This window comes from Salmo salar, chromosome 10 (genome assembly GCF_965601325.2).
Source record: "Salmo salar chromosome 10, fSalSal1, whole genome shotgun sequence".
Classification (NCBI taxonomy): Eukaryota; Metazoa; Chordata; class Actinopteri; order Salmoniformes; family Salmonidae; genus Salmo; species Salmo salar.
The window spans coordinates 59,478,854-59,499,018 of NC_138300.1; the positions used below are offsets into that span (position 1 = coordinate 59,478,854).

The 20,165-nt window shown below is 40.5% G+C and overlaps 1 protein-coding gene across 1 annotated transcript in view; it reads left to right on the forward strand.

Moving 5' to 3' along the window:
- The window catches only part of LOC106560617 (lipoma-preferred partner homolog), a 515,165-nt gene extending 497,003 nt beyond the window's left edge, over positions 1-18,162 (forward strand). The window contains exon 15 of the mRNA XM_045687983.2: positions 17,114-18,162. Within this exon, the coding sequence (XP_045543939.1) occupies positions 17,114-17,242 (129 nt within the window). The 3' untranslated portion in view covers positions 17,243-18,162. The remainder of the gene's footprint in view (positions 1-17,113) is intronic.
- Positions 18,163-20,165: the final 2,003 nt, after the last annotated feature.

The window sequence follows — 20,165 nt, forward strand, 5'->3', positions numbered from 1 at the left end:
GTATCTATAGTGTTACCTCTGTGAGGTGTATATCTACTATACAGTGTTACCTCTGTGAGGTGTGTATCTATAGTGTTACCTCTGTGAGGTGTGTATCTACTATACAGTGTTACCTCTGTGAGGTGTGTATCTATAGTGTTACCTCTGTGAGGTGTGTATCTACAGTGTTACCTCTGTGAGGTGTGTATCTACTATACAGTGTTACTTCTGTGAGGTGTGTATCTACTATACAGTGTTACCTCTGTGAGATGTGTATCTACAGTGTTACCTCTGTGAGGTGTGTATCTACTATACAGTGTTACCTCTGTGAGTTGTGTATCTATATTGTTACCTCTGTGAGTTGTGTATCTATAGTGTTACCTCTGTGAGGTGTATATCTACTATACAGTGTTACCTCTGTGAGGTGTGTATCTACAGTGTTACCTCTGTGAGGTGTGTGTCTACAGTGTTACATCTGTGATGTGTGTATCTACTTTACAGTGTTACCTCTGTGATGTGTGTATCTTCTTTACAGTGTTACCTCTGTGAGGTGTGTATCTACTATATAGTGTTACCTCTGTGAGGTGTGTATCTACTTTACAGTGTTACCTCTGTGAGGTGTGTATCTACTATATAGTGTTACCTCTGTGAGGTGTGTATCTACTATACAGTGTTACCTCTGTGAGGTGTGTATCTATAGTGTTACCTCTGTGAGTTGTGTATCTATAGTGTTACCTCTGTGAGGTGTATATCTACTATACAGTGTTACCTCTGTGAGGTGTGTATCTATAGTGTTACCTCTGTGAGGTGTGTATCTACTATACAGTGTTACCTCTGTGAGGTGTGTATCTATAGTGTTACCTCCGTGAGTTGTGTATCTACCTTATAGTGTTACCTCTGTGAGGTGTGTATCTACTCTACAGTGTTACCTCTGTGAGGTGTGTATCTATAGAGTTACCTCTGTGAGGTGTGTATCTACTCTACAGTGTTACCTCTGTGAGATGTGTATCTATAGTGTTACCTCTGTGAGGTGTGTATCTACTTTACAGTGTTACCTCTGTGAGGTGTGTATCTATAGTGTTACCTCTGTGAGGTGTGTATCTACTTTACAGTGTTACCGCTGTGAGTTGTGTATCTATATTGTTACCTCTGTGAGTTGTGTATCTATAGTGTTACCTCTGTGAGGTGTATATCTACTATACAGTGTTACCTCTGTGAGGTGTGTATCTACAGTGTTACCTCTGTGAGGTGTGTGTCTACAGTGTTACCTCTGTGAGGTGTGTGTCTACAGTGTTACCTCTGTGATGTGTGTATCTACTTTACAGTGTTACCTCTGTGAGGTGTGTATCTACTATATAGTGTTACCTCTGTGAGGTGTGTATCTACTATACAGTGTTACCTCTGTGAGGTGTGTATCTAAAGTGTTACCTCTGTGAGTTGTGTATCTATAGTGTTACCTCTGTGAGGTGTATATCTACTATACAGTGTTACCTCTGTGAGGTGTGTATCTATAGTGTTACCTCTGTGAGGTGTGTATCTACTATACAGTGTTACCTCTGTGAGGTGTGTATCTATAGTGTTACCTCCGTGAGTTGTGTATCTACCTTATAGTGTTACCTCTGTGAGGTGTGTATCTACTCTACAGTGTTACCTCTGTGAGGTGTGTATCTATAGAGTTACCTCTGTGAGGTGTGTATCTACTCTACAGTGTTACCTCTGTGAGATGTGTATCTATAGTGTTACCTCTGTGAGGTGTGTATCTACTTTACAGTGTTACCTCTGTGAGGTGTGTATCTATAGTGTTACCTCTGTGAGGTGTGTATCTACTTTACAGTGTTACCGCTGTGAGTTGTGTATCTATATTGTTACCTCTGTGAGTTGTGTATCTATAGTGTTACCTCTGTGAGGTGTATATCTACTATACAGTGTTACCTCTGTGAGGTGTGTATCTACAGTGTTACCTCTGTGAGGTGTGTGTCTACAGTGTTACCTCTGTGAGGTGTGTGTCTACAGTGTTACCTCTGTGATGTGTGTATCTACTTTACAGTGTTACCTCTGTGAGGTGTGTATCTACTATATAGTGTTACCTCTGTGAGGTGTGTATCTACTATACAGTGTTACCTCTGTGAGGTGTGTATCTAAAGTGTTACCTCTGTGAGTTGTGTATCTATAGTGTTACCTCTGTGAGGTGTATATCTAATATACAGTGTTACCTCTGTGAGGTGTGTATCTATAGTGTTACCTCTGTGAGGTGTGTATCTACTATACAGTGTTACCTCTGTGAGGTGTGTATCTATAGTGTTACCTCTGTGAGTTGTGTATCTACCTTATAGTGTTACCTCTGTGAGGTGTGTATCTACTCTACAGTGTTACCTCTGTAAGGTGTGTATCTATAGAGTTACCTCTGTGAGGTGTGTATCTACTTTACAGTGTTACCTCTGTGAGGTGTGTATCTATAGTGTTACCTCTGTGAGTTGTGTATCTATAGTGTTACCTCTGTGAGGTGTATATCTACTATACAGTGTTACCTCTGTGAGGTGTGTATCTATAGTGTTACCTCTGTGAGGTGTGTATCTACTATACAGTGTTACCTCTGTGAGGTGTGTATCTATAGTGTTACCTCTGTGAGGTGTGTATCTACAGTGTTACCTCTGTGAGGTGTGTATCTACTATACAGTGTTACTTCTGTGAGGTGTGTATCTACTATACAGTGTTACCTCTGTGAGATGTGTATCTACAGTGTTACCTCTGTGAGGTGTGTATCTACTATACAGTGTTACCTCTGTGAGTTGTGTATCTATATTGTTACCTCTGTGAGTTGTGTATCTATAGTGTTACCTCTGTGAGGTGTATATCTACTATACAGTGTTACCTCTGTGAGGTGTGTATCTACAGTGTTACCTCTGTGAGGTGTGTGTCTACAGTGTTACATCTGTGATGTGTGTATCTACTTTACAGTGTTACCTCTGTGATGTGTGTATCTTCTTTACAGTGTTACCTCTGTGAGGTGTGTATCTACTATATAGTGTTACCTCTGTGAGGTGTGTATCTACTTTACAGTGTTACCTCTGTGAGGTGTGTATCTACTATATAGTGTTACCTCTGTGAGGTGTGTATCTACTATACAGTGTTACCTCTGTGAGGTGTGTATCTATAGTGTTACCTCTGTGAGTTGTGTATCTATAGTGTTACCTCTGTGAGGTGTATATCTACTATACAGTGTTACCTCTGTGAGGTGTGTATCTATAGTGTTACCTCTGTGAGGTGTGTATCTACTATACAGTGTTACCTCTGTGAGGTGTGTATCTATAGTGTTACCTCCGTGAGTTGTGTATCTACCTTATAGTGTTACCTCTGTGAGGTGTGTATCTACTCTACAGTGTTACCTCTGTGAGGTGTGTATCTATAGAGTTACCTCTGTGAGGTGTGTATCTACTTTACAGTGTTACCTCTGTGAGGTGTGTATCTATAGTGTTACCTCTGTGAGTTGTGTATCTATAGTGTTACCTCTGTGAGGTGTATATCTACTATACAGTGTTACCTCTGTGAGTTGTGTATCTGTAGTGTTACCTCTGTGAGGTGTGTATCTACTATATAGTGATACCTCTGTGAGGTGTGTATCTACTTTACAGTGTTACCTCTGTGAGGTGTGTATCTACTATATAGTGTTACCACTGTGAGGTGTGTATCTACTATACAGTGTTACCTCTGTGAGGTGTGTATCTATAGTGTTACCTCTGTGAGTTGTGTATCTATAGTGTTACCTCTGTGAGGTGTATATCTACTATACAGTGTTACCTCTGTGAGGTGTGTATCTATAGTATTACCTCTGTGAGGTGTGTATCTATTATACAGTGTTACCTCTGTGAGGTGTGTATCTATAGTGTTACCTCTGTGAGGTGTATATCTACTATACAGTGTTACCTCTGTGAGGTGTGTATCTACAGTGTTACCTCTGTGAGGTGTGTGTCTACAGTGTTACCTCTGTGAGGTGTGTGTCTACAGTGTTACCTCTGTGATGTGTGTATCTACTTTACAGTGTTACCTCTGTGAGTGTGTATCTTCTTTACAGTGTTACCTCTGTGAGGTGTGTATCTACTATATAGTGATACCTCTGTGAGGTGTGTATCTACTTTACAGTGTTACCTCTGTGAGGTGTGTATCTACTATATAGTGTTACCTCTGTGAGGTGTGTATCTACTATACAGTGTTACCTCTGTGAGGTGTGTATCTATAGTGTTACCTCTGTGAGTTGTGTATCTATAGTGTTACCTCTGTGAGGTGTATATCTACTATACAGTGTTACCTCTGTGAGGTGTGTATCTATAGTATTACCTCTGTGAGGTGTGTATCTATTATACAGTGTTACCTCTGTGAGGTGTGTATCTATAGTATTACCTCTGTGAGTTGTGTATCTACCTTATAGTGTTACCTCTGTGAGGTGTGTATCTACTCTACAGTGTTACCTCTGTGAGGTGTGTATCTATAGAGTTACCTCTGTGAGGTGTGTATCTACTTTACAGTGTTACCTCTGTGAGGTGTGTATCTATAGTGTTACCTCTGTGAGTTGTGTATCTATAGTGTTACCTCTGTGAGGTGTATATCTACTATACAGTGTTACTTCTGTGAGGTGTGTATCTACTATACAGTGTTACCTCTGTGAGATGTGTATCTACAGTGTTACCTCTGTGAGGTGTGTATCTACTTTACAGTGTTACCGCTGTGAGTTGTGTATCTATATTGTTACCTCTGTGAGTTGTGTATCTATAGTGTTACCTCTGTGAGGTGTATATCTACTATACAGTGTTACCTCTGTGAGGTGTGTATCTACAGTGTTACCTCTGTGAGGTGTGTGTCTACAGTGTTACCTCTGTGAGGTGTGTATCTACTATACAGTGTTACCTCTGTGAGGTGTGTATCTATAGTGTTACCTCTGTGAGTTGTGTATCTATAGTGTTACCTCTGTGAGGTGTATATCTACTATACAGTGTTACCTCTGTGAGGTGTGTATCTATAGTATTACCTCTGTGAGGTGTGTATCTATTATACAGTGTTACCTCTGTGAGGTGTGTATCTATAGTGTTACCTCTGTGAGTTGTGTATCTACCTTATAGTGTTACCTCTGTGAGGTGTGTATCTACTCTACAGTGTTACCTCTGTGAGGTGTGTATCTATAGAGTTACCTCTGTGAGGTGTGTATCTACTTTACAGTGTTACCTCTGTGAGGTGTGTATCTATAGTGTTACCTCTGTGAGTTGTGTATCTATAGTGTTACCTCTGTGAGGTGTATATCTACTATACAGTGTTACTTCTGTGAGGTGTGTATCTACTATACAGTGTTACCTCTGTGAGATGTGTATCTACAGTGTTACCTCTGTGAGGTGTGTATCTACTTTACAGTGTTACCGCTGTGAGTTGTGTATCTATATTGTTACCTCTGTGAGTTGTGTATCTATAGTGTTACCTCTGTGAGGTGTATATCTACTATACAGTGTTACCTCTGTGAGGTGTGTATCTACAGTGTTACCTCTGTGAGGTGTGTGTCTACAGTGTTACCTCTGTGAGGTGTGTGTCTACAGTGTTACCTCTGTGATGTGTGTATCTACTTTACAGTGTTACCTCTGTGAGTGTGTATCTTCTTTACAGTGTTACCTCTGTGAGGTGTGTATCTACTATATAGTGTTACCTCTGTGAGGTGTGTATCTACTTTACAGTGTTACCTCTGTGAGGTGTGTATCTACTATATAGTGTTACCTCTGTGAGGTGTGTATCTACTATACAGTGTTACCTCTGTGAGGTGTGTATCTATAGTGTTACCTCTGTGAGTTGTGTATCTATAGTGTTACCTCTGTGAGGTGTATATCTACTATACAGTGTTACCTCTGTGAGGTGTGTATCTATAGTGTTACCTCTGTGAGGTGTGTATCTACTATACAGTGTTACCTCTGTGAGGTGTGTATCTATAGTGTTACCTCTGTGAGTTGTGTATCTACCTTATAGTGTTACCTCTGTGAGGTGTGTATCTACTCTACAGTGTTACCTCTGTGAGGTGTGTATCTACTTTACAGTGTTACCTCTGTGAGGTGTGTATCTATAGTGTTACCTCTGTGAGTTGTGTATCTATAGTGTTACCTCTGTGAGGTGTATATCTACTATACAGTGTTACTTCTGTGAGGTGTGTATCTACTATACAGTGTTACCTCTGTGAGATGTGTATCTACAGTGTTACCTCTGTGAGGTGTGTATCTACTATACAGTGTTACCTCTGTGAGTTGTGTATCTATATTGTTACCTCTGTGAGTTCTGTATCTATAGTGTTACCTCTGTGAGGTGTTTATCTACTATACAGTGTTACCTCTGAGGTGTGTATCTACAGTGTTACCTCTGTGAGGTGTGTGTCTACAGTGTTACATCTGTGATGTGTGTATCTACTTTACAGTGTTACCTCTGTGATGTGTGTATCTTCTTTACAGTGTTACCTCTGTGAGGTGTGTATCTACTATATAGTGTTACCTATGTGAGGTGTGTATCTACTATACAGTGTTACCTCTGTGAGGTGTGTATCTACTATACAGTGTTCCCTCTGTGAGGTGTGTATCTATAGTGTTACCTCTGTGAGTTGTGTATCTACCTTATAGTGTTACCTCTGTGAGGTTTGTATCTACTCTACAGTGTTACCTCTGTGAGGTGTGTATCTATAGTGTTACCTCTGTGAGGTGTGTATCTACTTTACAGTGTTACCTCTGTGAGGTGTGTATCTATAGTGTTACCTCTGTGAGTTGTGTATCTATAGTGTTACCTCTGTGAGGTGTATATCTACTATACAGTGTTATCTCTGTGAGGTGTGTATCTATAGTGTTACCTCTGTGAGGTGTGTATCTACTATACAGTATTACCTCTGTGAGGTGTGTATCTATAGTGTTACCTCTGCGAGTTGTGTATCTACTTTATAGTGTTCCCTCTGTGAGGTGTGTATCTACTCTACAGTGTTACCTCTGAGAGGAGTGTATCTATAGTGTTACCTCTGTGAGGTGTGTATCTACTTTACAGTGTTACCGCTGTGAGTTGTGTATCTATATTGTTACCTCTGTGAGTTGTGTATCTATAGTGTTACCTCTGTGAGGTGTATATCTACTATACAGTGTTACCTCTGTGAGTTGTGTATCTACAGTGTTACCTCTGTGAGGTGTGTGTCTACAGTGTTACCTCTGTGAGGTGTGTGTCTACAGTGTTACCTCTGTGATGTGTGTATCTACTTTACAGTGTTACCTCTGTGATGTGTGTATCTTCTTTACAGTGTTACCTCTGTGAGGTGTGTATCTACTATATAGTGTTACCTCTGTGAGGTGTGTATCTACTTTACAGTGTTACCTCTGTGAGGTGTGTATCTACTATATAGTGTTACCTCTGTGAGGTGTGTATCTACTATACAGTGTTACCTCTGTGAGGTGTGTATCTATAGTGTTACCTCTGTGAGTTGTGTATCTATAGTGTTACCTCTGTGAGGTGTATATCTACTATACAGTGTTACCTCTGTGAGGTGTGTATCTATAGTGTTACCTCTGTGAGGTGTGTATCTACTATACAGTGTTACCTCTGTGAGGTGTGTATCTATAGTGTTACCTCTGTGAGTTGTGTATCTACCTTATAGTGTTACCTCTGTGAGGTGTGTATCTACTCTACAGTGTTACCTCTGTGAGGTGTGTATCTATAGAGTTACCTCTGTGAGGTGTGTATCTACTTTACAGTGTTACCTCTGTGAGGTGTGTATCTATAGTGTTACCTCTGTGAGTTGTGTATCTATAGTGTTACCTCTGTGAGGTGTATATCTACTATACAGTGTTACCTCTGTGAGGTGTGTATCTATAGTGTTACCTCTGTGAGGTGTGTATCTACTATACAGTGTTACCTCTGTGAGGTGTGTATCTATAGTGTTACCTCTGTGAGGTGTGTATCTACAGTGTTACCTCTGTGAGGTGTGTATCTACTATACAGTGTTACTTCTGTGAGGTGTGTATCTACTATACAGTGTTACCTCTGTGAGATGTGTATCTACAGTGTTACCTCTGTGAGGTGTGTATCTACTATACAGTGTTACCTCTGTGAGTTGTGTATCTATATTGTTACCTCTGTGAGTTGTGTATCTATAGTGTTACCTCTGTGAGGTGTATATCTACTATTACAGTGTTACCTCTGTGAGGTGTGTATCTATAGTGTTACCTCTGTGAGGTGTGTATCTCTTACAGTGTTACCTCTGTGAGGTGTGTATCTATAGTGTTACCTCTGTGAGGTGTGTATCTACTTAAGTGTTACCTCTGTGAGGTGTGTATCTACTCTACAGTGTTACCTCTGTGAGGTGTGTATCTATAGTGTTACCTCTGTGAGGTGTGTATCTACTATACAGTGTTACCTCTGTGAGGTGTGTATCTATAGTGTTACCTCTGTGAGTTGTGTATCTATAGTGTTACCTCTGTGAGGTGTATATCTACTATACAGTGTTACCTCTGTGAGGTGTGTATCTACAGTGTTACCTCTGTGAGGTGTGTATCTACAGTGTTACCTCTGTGAGGTGTGTATCTACTTACAGTGTTACCTCTGTGAGGTGTGTATCTACTTTACAGTGTTACCTCTGTGAGGTGTGTATCTACTATACAGTGTTACCTCTGTGAGGTGTGTATCTCTTACAGTGTTACCTCTGTGAGGTGTGTATCTACTTTACAGTGTTACCTCTGTGATGTGTGTATCTTCTTTACAGTGTTACCTCTGTGAGGTGTGTATCTACTATATAGTGTTACCTCTGTGAGGTGTGTATCTACTATACAGTGTTACCTCTGTGAGGTGTGTATCTATAGTGTTACCTCTGTGAGGTGTATATCTACTATACAGTGTTACCTCTGTGAGGTGTGTATCTATAGTGTTACCTCTGTGAGGTGTGTATCTACTATACAGTGTTACCTCTGTGAGGTGTGTATCTATAGTGTTACCTCTGTGAGTTGTGTATCTACCTTATAGTGTTACCTCTGTGAGGTGTGTATCTACTCTACAGTGTTACCTCTGTGAGGTGTGTATCTATAGTGTTACCTCTGTGAGGTGTGTATCTACTTTACAGTGTTACCTCTGTGAGGTGTGTATCTATAGTGTTACCTCTGTGAGGTGTGTATCTACTATACAGTGTTACCTCTGTGAGGTGTGTATCTATAGTGTTACCTCTGTGAGGTGTGTATCTACAGTGTTACCTCTGTGAGGTGTGTATCTACTATACAGTGTTACCTCTGTGAGATGTGTATCTACGGTGTTACCTCTGTGAGGTGTGTATCTACAGTGTTACCTCTGTGAGTTGTGTATCTATAGTGTTACCTCTGTGAGGTGTGTATCTACTATACCGTGTTACCTCTGTGAGGTGTGTATCTACTATATAGTGTTACCTCTGTGAGGTGTGTATCTACTCTACAGTGTTACCTCTGTGAGGTGTGTATCTATAGTGTTACCTCTGTGAGTTGTGTATCTACTTTAAGTGTTACCTCTGTGAGGTGTGTATCTACTCTACAGTGTTACCTCTGTGAGGTGTGTATCTATAGTGTTACCTCTGTGAGGTGTGTATCTACTACAGTGTTACCTCTGTGAGTTGTGTATCTATAGTGTTACCTCTGTGAGGTGTATATCTACTATACAGTGTTACCTCTGTGAGGTGTGTATCTATAGTGTTACCTCTGTGAGGTGTGTATCTACTATACAGTGTTACCTCTGTGAGGTGTGTATCTATAGTGTTACCTCTGTGAGTTGTGTATCTACCTTATAGTGTTACCTCTGTGAGGTGTGTATCTACTCTACAGTGTTACCTCTGTGAGGTGTGTATCTATAGTGTTACCTCTGTGAGGTGTGTATCTACTTTACAGTGTTACCTCTGTGAGGTGTGTATCTATAGTGTTACCTCTGTGAGGTGTGTATCTACTATACAGTGTTACCTCTGTGAGGTGTGTATCTATAGTGTTACCTCTGTGAGGTGTGTATCTACAGTGTTACCTCTGTGAGGTGTGTATCTACTATACAGTGTTACTTCTGTGAGGTGTGTATCTACTATACAGTGTTACCTCTGTGAGATGTGTATCTACGGTGTTACCTCTGTGAGGTGTGTATCTACTATACAGTGTTACCTCTGTGAGTTGTGTATCTATAGTGTTACCTCTGTGAGGTGTGTATTTACTATACCGTGTTACCTCTGTGAGGTGTGTATCTACTATATAGTGTTACCTCTGTGAGGTGTGTATCTACTCTACAGTGTTACCTCTGTGAGGTTTGTATCTATAGTGTTACCTCTGTGAGGTGTGTATCTACTATACAGTGTTACCTCTGTGAGGTGTGTATCTATAGTGTTACCTCTGTGAGGTGTGTATCTACAGTGTTACCTCTGTGAGGTGTGTATCTACTATACAGTGTTACTTCTGTGAGGTGTGTATCTACTATACAGTGTTACCTCTGTGAGATGTGTATCTATATTGTTACCTCTGTGAGTTGTGTATCTATAGTGTTACCTCTGTGAGGTGTATATCTACTATACAGTGTTAACTCTGTGAGGTGTGTATCTACAGTATTACCTCTGTGAGGTGTGTGTCTACAGTGTTACCTCTGTGATGTGTGTATCTACTTTACAGTGTTACCTCTGTGATGTGTGTATCTTCTTTACAGTGTTACCTCTGTGAGGTGTGTATCTACTGTATAGTGTTACCTCTGTGAGGTGTGTATCTACTTTACAGTGTTACCTCTGTGAGGTGTGTATCTATAGTGTTACCTCTGTGAGTTGTGTATCTGTAGTGTTACCTCTGTGAGGTGTGTATCTACTTTACAGTGTTACCGCTGTGAGTTGTGTATCTATATTGTTACCTCTGTGAGTTGTGTATCTATAGTGTTACCTCTGCGAGTTGTGTATCTACTTTATAGTGTTACCTCTGTGAGGTGTGTATCTACTCTACAGTGTTACCTCTGTGAGGTGTGTATCTATAGTGTTACCTCTGTGAGGTGTGTATCTACTTTACAGTGTTACCTCTGTGAGGTGTGTATCTATAGTGTTACCTCTGTGAGTTGTGTATCTGTAGTGTTACCTCTGTGAGGTGTGTATCTACTTTACAGTGTTACCGCTGTGAGTTGTGTATCTATATTGTTACCTCTGTGAGTTGTGTATCTATAGTGTTACCTCTGTGAGGTGTATATCTACTATACAGTGTTACCTCTGTGAGGTGTGTATCTACAGTGTTACCTCTGTGAGGTGTGTGTCTACAGTGTTACCTCTGTGAGGTGTGTGTCTACAGTGTTACCTCTGTGATGTGTGTATCTACTTTACATTGTTACCTCTGTGATGTGTGTATCTTCTTTACAGTGTTACCTCTGTGAGGTGTGTATCTACTATATAGTGTTACCTCTGTGAGGTGTGTATCTACTTTACAGTGTTACCTCTGTGAGGTGTGTATCTACTATATAGTGTTACCTCTGTGAGGTGTGTATCTACTATACAGTGTTACCTCTGTGAGGTGTGTATCTATAGTGTTACCTCTGTGAGTTGTGTATCTATAGTGTTACCTCTGTGAGGTGTATATCTACTATACAGTGTTACCTCTGTGAGGTGTGTATCTATAGTGTTACCTCTGTGAGGTGTGTATCTACTATACAGTGTTACCTCTTTGAGGTGTGTATCTATAGTGTTACCTCTGTGAGTTGTGTATCTACCTTATAGTGTTACCTCTGTGAGGTGTGTATCTACTCTACAGTGTTACCTCTGTGAGGTGTGTATCTATAGAGTTACCTCTGTGAGGTGTGTATCTACTTTACAGTGTTACCTCTGTGAGGTGTGTATCTATAGTGTTACCTCTGTGAGTTGTGTATCTATAGTGTTACCTCTGTGAGGTGTATATCTACTATACAGTGTTACCTCTGTAAGGTGTGTATCTATAGTGTTACCTCTGTGAGGTGTGTATCTACTATACAGTGTTACCTCTGTGAGGTGTGTATCTATAGTGTTACCTCTGTGAGGTGTGTATCTACAGTGTTACCTCTGTGAGGTGTGTATCTACTATACAGCGTTACTTCTGTGAGGTGTGTATCTACTATACAGTGTTACCTCTGTGAGATGTGTATCTACAGTGTTACCTCTGTGAGGTGTGTATCTACTATACAGTGTTACCTCTGTGAGTTGTGTATCTATATTGTTACCTCTGTGAGTTCTGTATCTATAGTGTTACCTCTGTGAGGTGTATATCTACTATACAATGTTACCTCTGAGGTGTGTATCTACAGTGTTACCTCTGTGAGGTGTGTGTCTACAGTGTTACATCTGTGATGTGTGTATCTACTTTACAGTGTTACCTCTGTGATGTGTGTATCTTCTTTACAGTGTTACCTCTGTGAGGTGTGTATCTACTATATAGTGTTACCTATGTGAGGTGTGTATCTACTATACAGTGTTACCTCTGTGAGGTGTGTATCTACTCTACAGTGTTACCTCTGTGAGGTGTGTATCTATAGTGTTACCTCTGTGAGGTGTTTATCTACTTTACAGTGTTACCTCTGTGAGGTGTGTATCTATAGTGTTACCTCTGTGAGTTGTGTATCTATAGTGTTACCTCTGTGAGGTGTATATCTACTATACAGTGTTACCTCTGTGAGGTGTGTATCTACTATACAGTGTTCCCTCTGTGAGGTGTGTATCTATAGTGTTACCTCTGTGAGTTGTATATCTACCTTATAGTGTTACCTCTGTGAGGTTTGTATCTACTCTACAGTGTTACCTCTGTGAGGTGTGTATCTATAGTGTTACCTCTGTGAGGTGTGTATCTACTTTACAGTGTTACCTCTGTGAGGTGTGTATCTATAGTGTTACCTCTGTGAGTTGTGTATCTATAGTGTTACCTCTGTGAGGTGTATATCTACTATACAGTGTTACCTCTGTGACGTGTGTATCTTCTTTACAGTGTTACCTCTGTGAGGTGTGTATCTACTTTACAGTGTTACCTCTGTGATGTGTGTATCTTCTTTACAGTGTTACCTCTGTGAGGTGTGTATCTACTATATAGTGTTACCTCTTTGAGGTGTGTATCTACTATACAGTGTTACCTCTGTGAGGTGTGTATCTATAGTGTTACCTCTGTGAGGTGTATATCTACTATACAGTGTTACCTCTGTGAGGTGTGTATCTATAGTGTTACCTCTGTGAGGTGTGTATCTACTATACAGTGTTACCTCTGTGAGGTGTGTATCTATAGTGTTACCTCTGTGAGTTGTGTATCTACCTTATAGTGTTACCTCTGTGAGGTGTGTATCTACTCTACAGTGTTACCTCTGTGAGGTGTGTATCTATAGTGTTACCTCTGTGAGGTGTGTATCTACTTTACAGTGTTACCTCTGTGAGGTGTGTATCTATAGTGTTACCTCTGTGTGGTGTGTATCTACTATACAGTGTTACCTCTGTGAGGTGTGTATATATAGTGTTACCTCTGTGAGGTGTGTATCTACAGTGTTACCTCTGTGAGGTGTGTATCTACTATACAGTGTTACTTCTGTGAGGTGTGTATCTACTATACAGTGTTACCTCTGTGAGATGTGTATCTACGGTGTTACCTCTGTGAGGTGTGTATCTACTATACAGTGTTACCTCTGTGAGTTGTGTATCTATAGTGTTACCTCTGTGAGGTGTGTATTTACTATACCGTGTTACCTCTGTGAGGTGTGTATCTACTATATAGTGTTACCTCTGTGAGGTGTGTATCTACTCTACAGTGTTACCTCTGTGAGGTGTGTATCTATAGTGTTACCTCTGTGAGTTGTGTATCTACTTTATATTGTTACCTCTGTGAGGTGTGTATCTACTCTACAGTGTTACCTCTGTGAGGTGTGTATCTATAGTGTTACCTCTGTGAGGTGTGTATCTATTCTACAGTGTTACCTCTGTGAGTTGTGTATCTATAGTGTTACCTCTGTGAGTTGTGTATCTATAGTGTTACCTTTGTGAGGTGTATATCTACTATACAGTGTTACCTCTGTGAGGTGTGTATCTATAGTGTTACCTCTGTGAGGTGTGTATCTACTATACAGTGTTACCTCTGTGAGGTGTGTATCTATAGTGTTACCTCTGTGAGGTGTGTATCTACAGTGTTACCTCTGTGAGGTGTGTATCTACTATACAGTGTTACTTCTGTGAGGTGTGTATCTACTATACAGTGTTACCTTTGTGAGGTTTGTATCTACGGTGTTACCTCTGTGAGGTGTGTATCTACTATACAGTGTTACCTCTGTGAGTTGTGTATCTATAGTGTTACCTCTGTGAGGTGTGTATCTACTCTACAGTGTTAACTCTGAGGTGTGTATTTACTATACAGTGTTACCTCTGTGAGGTGTGTATCTACTATATAGTGTTACCTCTGTGAGGTGTGTATCTACTCTACAGTTTACCTCTGTGAGTTGTGTATCTACTTTATAGTGTTACCTCTGTGAGGTGTGTATCTACTCTACAGTGTTACCTCTGTGAGGTGTGTATCTATAGTGTCACCTCTGTGAGTTGTGTATCTACTCTACAGTGTTACCTCTGTGAGGTGTGTATCTATAGTGTTACCTCTGTGAGGTGTGTATCTACTTTATAGTTTTACCATTGTGAGGTGTGTATCTACTCTACAGTGTTACCTCTGTGAGGTGTGTATCTATAGTGTTACCTCTGTGAGTTGTGTATCTATTATACAGTGTTACCTCTGTGAGGTGTGTATCTACAGTGTTATCTCTGTGAGTTGTGTATCTACTTTATAGTGTTACCTCTGTGAGGTGTGTATCTACTCTACAGTGTTACCTCTGTGAGGTGTGTATCTATAGTGTTACCTCTGTGAGTTGTGTATCTACTATACAGTGTTACCTCTGTGAGGTGTGTATCTACTCTTCAGTGTTACCTCTGTGAGGTGTGTATCTACTCTACAGTGTTACCGCTGTGAGTTGTGTATCTATAGTGTTACCTCTGTGAGTTGTGTATCTATAGTGTTACCTCTGTGAGGTGTGTATCTACTCTACAGTGTTACCTCTGTGAGGTGTGTATCTATAGTGTTACCTCTGTGAGTTGTGTATCTACTTTATAGTGTTACCTCTGTGAGGTGTGTATCTACTCTACAGTGTTACCTCTGTGAGGTGTGTATCTATAGTGTCACCTCTGTGAGTTGTGTATCTACTCTACAGTGTTACCTCTGTGAGGTGTGTATCTATAGTGTTACCTCTGTGAGGTGTGTATCTAATTTATAGTTTTACCATTGTGAGGTGTGTATCTACTCTACAGTGTTACCTCTGTTAGGTGTGTATCTATAGTGTTACCTCTGTGAGTTGTGTATCTATTATACAGTGTTACCTCTGTGAGGTGTGTATCTATAGTGTTATCTCTGTGAGTTGTGTATCTACTTTATAGTGTTACCTCTGTGAGGTGTGTATCTACTCTACAGTGTTACCTCTGTGAGGTGTGTATCTATAGTGTTATCTCTGTGAGTTGTGTATCTACTATACAGTGTTACCTCTGTGAGGTGTGTATCTACTCTTCAGTGTTACCTCTGTGAGGTGTGTATCTACTCTACAGTGTTACCGCTGTGAGTTGTGTATCTATAGTGTTACCTCTGTGAGTTGTGTATCTATAGTGTTACCTCTGTGAGGTGTGTATCTACTCTACAGTGTTACCTCTGTGAGGTGTGTATCTATAGTGTTACCTCTGTGAGTTGTGTATCTACTATACAGTGTTACCTCTGTGAGGTGTGTATCTACTCTTCAGTGTTACCGCTGTGAGTTGTTTATCTATAGTGTTACCTCTGTGAGTTGTGTATCTATAGTGTTACCTCTGTGAGGTGTGTATCTACTCTACAGTGTTACCTCTGTGAGGTGTGTATCTATAGTGTTACCTCTGAGTTGTGTATCTACTTTATAGTGTTACCTCTGTGAGGTGTGTATCTATAGTGTTACCTCTGTGAGATGTGTATCTACTTTATAGTGTTACCTCTGTGAGGTGTGTATCTACTCTACAGTGTTACCTCTGTGAGGTGTGTATCTACAGTGTTACTTCTGTGAGTTGTGTATCTACTATTCAGTGTTACCTCTGTGAGGTGTGTATCTACTCTACAGTGTTACCTCTGAGGTGTGTATCTATAGTGTTACCTCTGTGAGTTGTGTATCTACTATACAGTGTTACCTCTGAGGTGTGTGTTTTTTTTTTACAGTACTCTGTCAGTATGTCTATCCTCACCTCCATATATAATGTATGATAGTCCTAACCTCCATATATAATGTATGATAAAGTCCTAACCTCCATATATAATGTATGATAAAGTCCTCACCTCCATGTATAATGTATGATAGTCCTCACCTCCATATATAATGTATGATAAAGTCCTCACCTCCATATATAATGTATGATAGTCCTCACCTCCATAAATAATGTATGATAAAGTCCTAACCTCCATATATAATGTTTGATAAAGTCCTCACCTCCATATATAATGTATGATAGTCCTCACCTCCATAAATAATGTATGATAAAGTCCTAACCTCCATATATAATGTTTGATTAAGTCCTCACCTCCATGTATAATGTATGATAAAGTCCTAACCTCCATGTATAATGTATGATAGGGATAGGATAAAGTAATCCTTCTAACCCCCCTTAAAAGATTTAGATGCACTATTGTAAAGTGGTTGTTCCACTGGATATCATAAGGTGAATGCACCAATTTGTAAGTCGCTCTGGATAAGAGCGTCTGCTAAATGACTTAAATGTAAATGTAAATGATAAAGTCCTCACCTCCATGTATAATGTATGATAGTCCTCACCTCCATGTATAATGTATGATAAAGCATTGAGGCGGGATCTATTTCCAGCCATCCTTTATGGTCTCCCCTCTACTAGCTGAAAATAGCTTTGTTCCCTGTGTGCATCTTAGCCAAGCCATGCACAGAGACTACCAAAACACTGATGTGTGTGTGTGTGTGTGTGTGTGTGTGTGTGTGTGTGTGTGTGTGTGTGTATGTGTATGTGTGTGTGTGTGTGTGTGTGTGCGCACGCGTGTAGACCAGTATCGTTGTGTGTGTGACCATATCATGACATTGTGTGTGTGTGTGTGTCTCTCTTCAGGACTGTGGCTCTCTGCTGTCTGAAGGGGACAACCAGGGCTGTTACCCTCTGGACGGCCATGTCCTCTGTAAGAGCTGTAACACCAGCCGTATCCAGGACCTGACCTTCAAATCCACCACTGACCTCTGAACCCCAGATACCCTGCTGTTCCCCGCTAGCTGCTCCCCGCTAGCTGCTCCCCGCTAGCTGCTCCCCGCTAGCTGTTCCCCGCTAGCTGCTCCCCGCTAGCTGCTCCCCGCTAGCTGCTCCCCGCTAGCTGCTCCCCGCTAGCTGCTCCCCTAGCCCTGCCTACTGCCTGGCTGGCTGACTTCAGCACACACACACACACACATATATATATAGAGAGAGAGGCACACACACATAAAGAGACATACACACATATGTATACATACACCTATGAACATTCTGAAAAAATATAAATATTATGAAATTACTAAACAAGGGATAAACAACGATGCGATGTTCCTGAAATGATGACAGTCTCAGTACAAGCAGCACTGAAGAGGAGGGCCCTGATGTCTTATCCTTACAACTGTATTCTCGTTGTTCATGTATAATCTCCAAATGTACGTGTTTCCCTTGTAGTCATTTAGCAGACACTGTTATTCAGAGAGACGTACAGTCCAGATAAACCTCTACTTCCATGGCCTCAGCGTTACTGCTGTTGCCTTGTAGTTGATTGAGTCTAGCTAGACTGGCGGGTCAGTCTGTCTCCTGACTTGGCATCTGACGTTGTCACCTACAGTATACGTTAAGCAGCAGTAGGCCTATGTCAAGATAACCAAGTCATTTATTTCCGATGTGCTCCTGATGACTTTTCTGTTCCTCCTTGGATGTGGCCCAAATTGTTCCCTGTTCCCTATAGAGGCCATAACGGGCCTATAGGGCTCTGATGCACACTATTTCACTACATAAGGAATAGAGTGCCGTTTGGGACTGACTGACTGCCTCTGGCCTGTTTCACCACAGTGTTTAAACCTACAGTTGATGTCTGTGCCCCCCAGCCAAAATCTAATTAACATAATAAACAAATCTGTCTGTTTAAGCTAGACATATGTTGTTGTTTTTGTTTTGCGTCTCAATCCACTACATCTGCCGATGTCGCCCTTACGCATCTGTGGTGAAAGGTGGCAGAGCTACAGTGGAGTCTGTCAGACCAGGAGACATCTGTAGCGTCTGAACGGTTTGGCGTGCAAACGAATTTGACCCTTTATGGAAAGATGAGAGTCTCACGAACACGATGTCAAATAATTGTTAGTTATGATTTTTTTAAATGTTATACTTACAGTGGTCCTAAAATTAAAATTGCCTAATAATCATTGGTATGACCATCTTAAAACAATTCCATATGACCATCTTAAAACAATTCCATATGACCATCTTAAAACAATTCCATATATTAGAATAGAAGAAACCCAAGCCCCGGGCCCTTAGACCTTAAGGGGTTAACCCTATCCCAAACCTTAACCCAATACCTTATTTGGAAAAAGTGCTTAAACTTAATGTTTAAACCCTGTCCCAAACCTTAACCTTTACTTTTATCATTCGGAATGAGTGACTAAACTTAACCCTTAACTTTGAAAATGTACGTTTGGAGCAACTCTGAAATGTGTAATATGGAGGATGTGGATAAAAGTCTAATTCTGCAGTGAGACCGTGAGATCTTGTTGGGAGAAGAGACTGACTGTCTGACTGACTGACTGACTGTCTGCCTGACTGTCTGTCTGTCTGTCTGTCTGACTGACTGTCTGACTGTTTGACTGACTGTCTGACTGTTTGACTGACTGACTAGCTGACTGACTGACTGACTGACTGACTGACTGACTGACTGACTGCCTGCCTGCCTGCCTGCCTGACTGATTGACTGTCTGACTGTTCAGTAGTGACAAACCTGTTCTATTTAGCCTGACTGACAGTCTGTTTGTGCTATCATGCCAGCTAGTTGTCACTCATTGTCGTGCCAAATAAGGACAGCAATGGAGTAGGAAATAACACCAACAGATCTGAGACCAGGCTATGTTCAGTGGGATTTCAATGTAGACTCTTTTTTTCAACACAGACAGAGAGCCAGCCTCACAGAAATTAGCTTCTAATTAGCAGAATTAGTATAAAAACTTTTTAAAATACAAGTCGATATAAGAAAGTGTATCTCACAGATTTTCTTGGTATATTTACAGTGCCTTCAGAAAGTGTTCACACCCCTTGACTTTTTCCGAACTGTGTTGTGTTACAGCCTAAATTTAAAATTGAAGTGGAATTATTATTTTTTTTTAAATGTTTACAAATGAATAAAAAATTAAAAGCTGAAATGTCTTGAGTCAATAAGTATTCAATGGCTAGCATAAATAAGTTTAGGAGTTAAAATGTGCTTAACAAGTCACATAATGAATTGCATTGATTCACTCTGTGTGCAATACTAGTGTTTAACATGATTTCTGAATGACTACCTCATCTCTGTACCCCACACATACAATTAAAAATGTGGACACACCTAAGGCATAGCTGCGGAAAGTAGTTACAGGACTTTGAAAGGCCCACTGCATTACTTTTGTGAAAAATATTTAAATAAAACATATTTAAAAAGTATATACAGTACCAGTCAAAACATTTGGACACACCTACTCATTCAAGTTTTTCTTTATTTTTACTATTTTCTACATTGTAGAATAATAGTGAAGACATTACAACTATGAAATAACACATATGGAATCATTTAGTAACCAAAAAAAGTGTTAAACAAATCAAAATATATTATATATTGGAGATTCTTCAAAGTAGTCACCCTTTGCCTTGATGAAAGCTTTGCAAACTCTTGTCATTCTCTCAACCAACTTCACCTGGAATGCTTTCCCAACAGTCTTGAAGGAGTTCCCACATATGCTGAGCACTTGTTGGCTGCTTTTCCTTCACTCTGCAGTCCAACTCATCCCAAACCATCTCAAATGGGTTGAGGTCGAGGTCATCTGATGTGGCACTCCATCACTCTCCTTGGTCAAATAGCCCTTACACAGCTTGGAGGTGTGTTGGGTCATTGTCCTGTTGGAAAACAAAT